This window comes from Trichechus manatus, unplaced genomic scaffold (assembly GCF_000243295.1).
Source record: "Trichechus manatus latirostris isolate Lorelei unplaced genomic scaffold, TriManLat1.0 scaffold00111, whole genome shotgun sequence".
In the NCBI taxonomy this organism is placed as follows: Eukaryota; Metazoa; Chordata; class Mammalia; order Sirenia; family Trichechidae; genus Trichechus; species Trichechus manatus.
Genome location: NW_004444047.1, coordinates 247,705 through 250,715, shown reverse-complemented (window position 1 = coordinate 250,715; position 3,011 = coordinate 247,705). Strand labels below are relative to the sequence as shown.

Genomic DNA, 3,011 nt, shown 5'->3' with positions numbered 1-3,011 from the left:
CACACACGGACACACACCACATATACTCCACCACACATGGACACACACCACATATACACCACCACACATGGGCACACACCACATATACTCCAACACACATGGACAAACACCACATATACACCAACACACATGGACACACACCACATATACTCCACCACACGTGGGCACACACCACACATGGGCACACACCACATATACTCCAACACACATGGACACACACCACATATACTCCACCACACATGGGCACACACCACATATACTCCACCACACATGGGCACACACCACATATACTCCACCACACATGGGCACACACCACATATACTCCACCACACATGGACACACACCACATATACACCACCACACATGGGCACACACCACATATACTCCACCACACATGGGCACACACCACATATACTCCACCACACATGGACACACACCGCATATACTCCACCACACATGCACACACCTGCATGCGCACATACACACACAACATACATGAATACCTTTGCATCATCCGGAACTGTGTGGAGTGTCGTAGACTGGGACAGCCCTGTTCTAACAGTATATTAAGAGCAAATGCTTTGGAGTCACACCAGCTTGGCCTTGAGTCCTGGCTTCGCGGCCCCTTAGCTTTGCCACTCCATGGTGCCTGACCTGAGCCTCAAATTCCTCATCTGTAAATTGGGGATAAAAACACCCACCTGGTAGGATTGTTGTACGGCCTAAACACAATAACATATGTTAAAGCCTCAAGCCTCTCCTGCCCACAGTAGGCGCTCGTAAGTGTTTGATCCTCATGTCAGGAAGGTCAGAGTCTGCTGCGGAAGCCAGACAAGTAATCTTTAAACCTTAAACTGAAGCTTGAGCATTGTGCTCTTTAAATTACCTGTATGTGACCAAACTGATGACAGCAACTCAAAAAATTAGATGGGAAGCTTAGGGGCAGTGAGTTTATGTTAATGGTGGTGGAATAATTTTTAGAGGATAGTGAGAACGGTTGTACAATTTGAAGAGTGTAATCAATGTCACTGAATTATACGTGTAGAAATTCTTCACCAATAATAATAACAAAAAGAGCGATCTGAGACAGATGCAGTGCTTGTGGCTGGGGCTGTCGAACCAGATCCCAGGTTGCACAGTGGAGAGAATGTGAGGCTTCCAGAGGCGGGTGTGGGCCAAGCCCTCTTGGGGAGCGGACTGGAGGCATTGCCACCCAAGGCTCAGCATGCAAAGGCGAGGGTGATAGAGCCCAGTCTTCGGAACAGCAAGGCTAACTGGGCTCCATAGCTCTGCCCAGGAGTCACTGCCCTCTCTCTTCCAGGTGCCCAGATCGATGACAACAACCCCAGGCGCACTGGCCACCGCATCGTGGCGCCCCCTGGTGGCCGCTCCAACATCACCAGCCTCGGCTGACAGGCAAGCGAAGGAGTCTGGAATTACATCTGTTTTTGGCGCTGTGGGTGTTCTGGAAACCCACAGTTCCATTTGGTACTGATGGGGGAATTGAGTGATGTCCTTTCCCTTTTTGTGTAGGAAGAAGCGGTACTAGTGTGGTATGTTTGCTTGGAAATGCCTTGCCCCACAGTTGTGTGTTCATACGGACTCACCTCAGAGCATGGTGTCTTCATTCTCTCCTAGTGACCCCAGGTGGCCTCGTCTCGTACTGTCCCCCATTCCCAACCCCATGGCTCCATGATTCTCTTTGAGTGCTGGCTCCTTGCACCCTGTAGCTGTTTTAGGATAGTCAATGCATGTCCCTAAATTGTGTATGCAAGTCTTCGAGTGCGTCTGACAAAACACGCCAAGGACCGACATGGGCACGACGCCAAGACCTCAACCCTTGAGGCAGTTCCAAAACTTCTAAGACGAAGATGTTTACTCACTGCTCCACCCCAAGTCTACCCTAGAAAGAAGCCCTCCCCACCCCCGCTGAGATCTCCTGAGAGTCCTCAGGAAGGCAGGGCCACTCCGCTGGCTGCAGAGAAGCCTCGTCCATGTCCTGCGTCAGAAAACTCGTCTCAGTGGCTGTGACTGCTGTCACGTCGCTCCAGTCTGTGTGTCCTTCAGCCAGCTCTAGACCCACGAGACAGACTCACACAGAGAGGCATCTCCCCCTCCTCGTTCAGGCCTGGTGGTGGTGGCGATGGTTGCAGCTGCTCCTGGCTCGCCTGAGGCGTGTTCTCTCCGGGGCAGAGGATGGGGCAGCCTGATTTTTAAAGTTTTGTACAAAGTTTTTCTTTGTAACCACCCCCATTTTTACTTAACAAACTACTTGTTGTGGCTCTTATTTCTGAATTCAAAGCTTGTGAAAAAATAAAGAAAATCAACCGCCCACGGACCAGACTGGACATTTTCCTTTATGTGCCAGGTCAATGCCAAATGCTCACAGTCCCCAGCAGTAACCAAACAGTAGCTGTAGACGTGGGGAAGCCTGACAGAAGGCGAGAACTGACTGAGGCTCCGGAGTATGGGGGCACAGACAGGCCATGGATGGGAAGGTGGGGGAGATGACAGAGGGGTGGGCTGGCATCAAGCTGGTCACAGCTGCCCCTCACTCGTGTGTCCCTTCCTCTGCTCACTCTTTCATGGACTCTCAGCTTGTCTTTGATGCAGGTCTGCCACAGACTGGAAACTCCAGTCACCTAAACTTCACATTTCTTCCTTCCAGTCCCAGGAGCCAGGCGTAAATTCTAAGGAGGAGTAAAAACTCAGACTAAGTTGCTCATCTCCATTAGCTATCAGTAGTGCTGATGATGATGGTGATGATGATGGTGACAGTGGTGATAGTGATGACAATGATGGTGATGATGAAGATAGTGATGTTGATGGTGACAATGGTGATGATGATGGTGATGGTAATGATGGTGATGATGATGATGGTGATGGTAATGATGATGGTGACAACAGTGATAGTGATGACGATGATGAAGATGGTGATGGTGGTGATAGTGATGACGGTGATGGTGATGGTGATGATGTTAGTGATGGTGATGGTGATGATGTTAGTGATG

At 50.1% G+C, this 3,011-nt stretch overlaps 1 protein-coding gene across 2 annotated transcripts in view; it reads left to right on the top strand.

Moving 5' to 3' along the window:
- The window catches only part of CRMP1 (collapsin response mediator protein 1), a 69,659-nt gene extending 67,991 nt beyond the window's left edge, over positions 1–1,668 (top strand). For both annotated transcript variants that reach the window (XM_004383492.1, XM_012557599.1), the window contains exon 14: positions 1,322–1,668. In XM_004383492.1, the coding sequence (XP_004383549.1) occupies positions 1,322–1,413 (92 nt within the window). In that variant the 3' untranslated portion in view covers positions 1,414–1,668. The remainder of the gene's footprint in view (positions 1–1,321) is intronic.
- Positions 1,669–3,011: the final 1,343 nt, after the last annotated feature.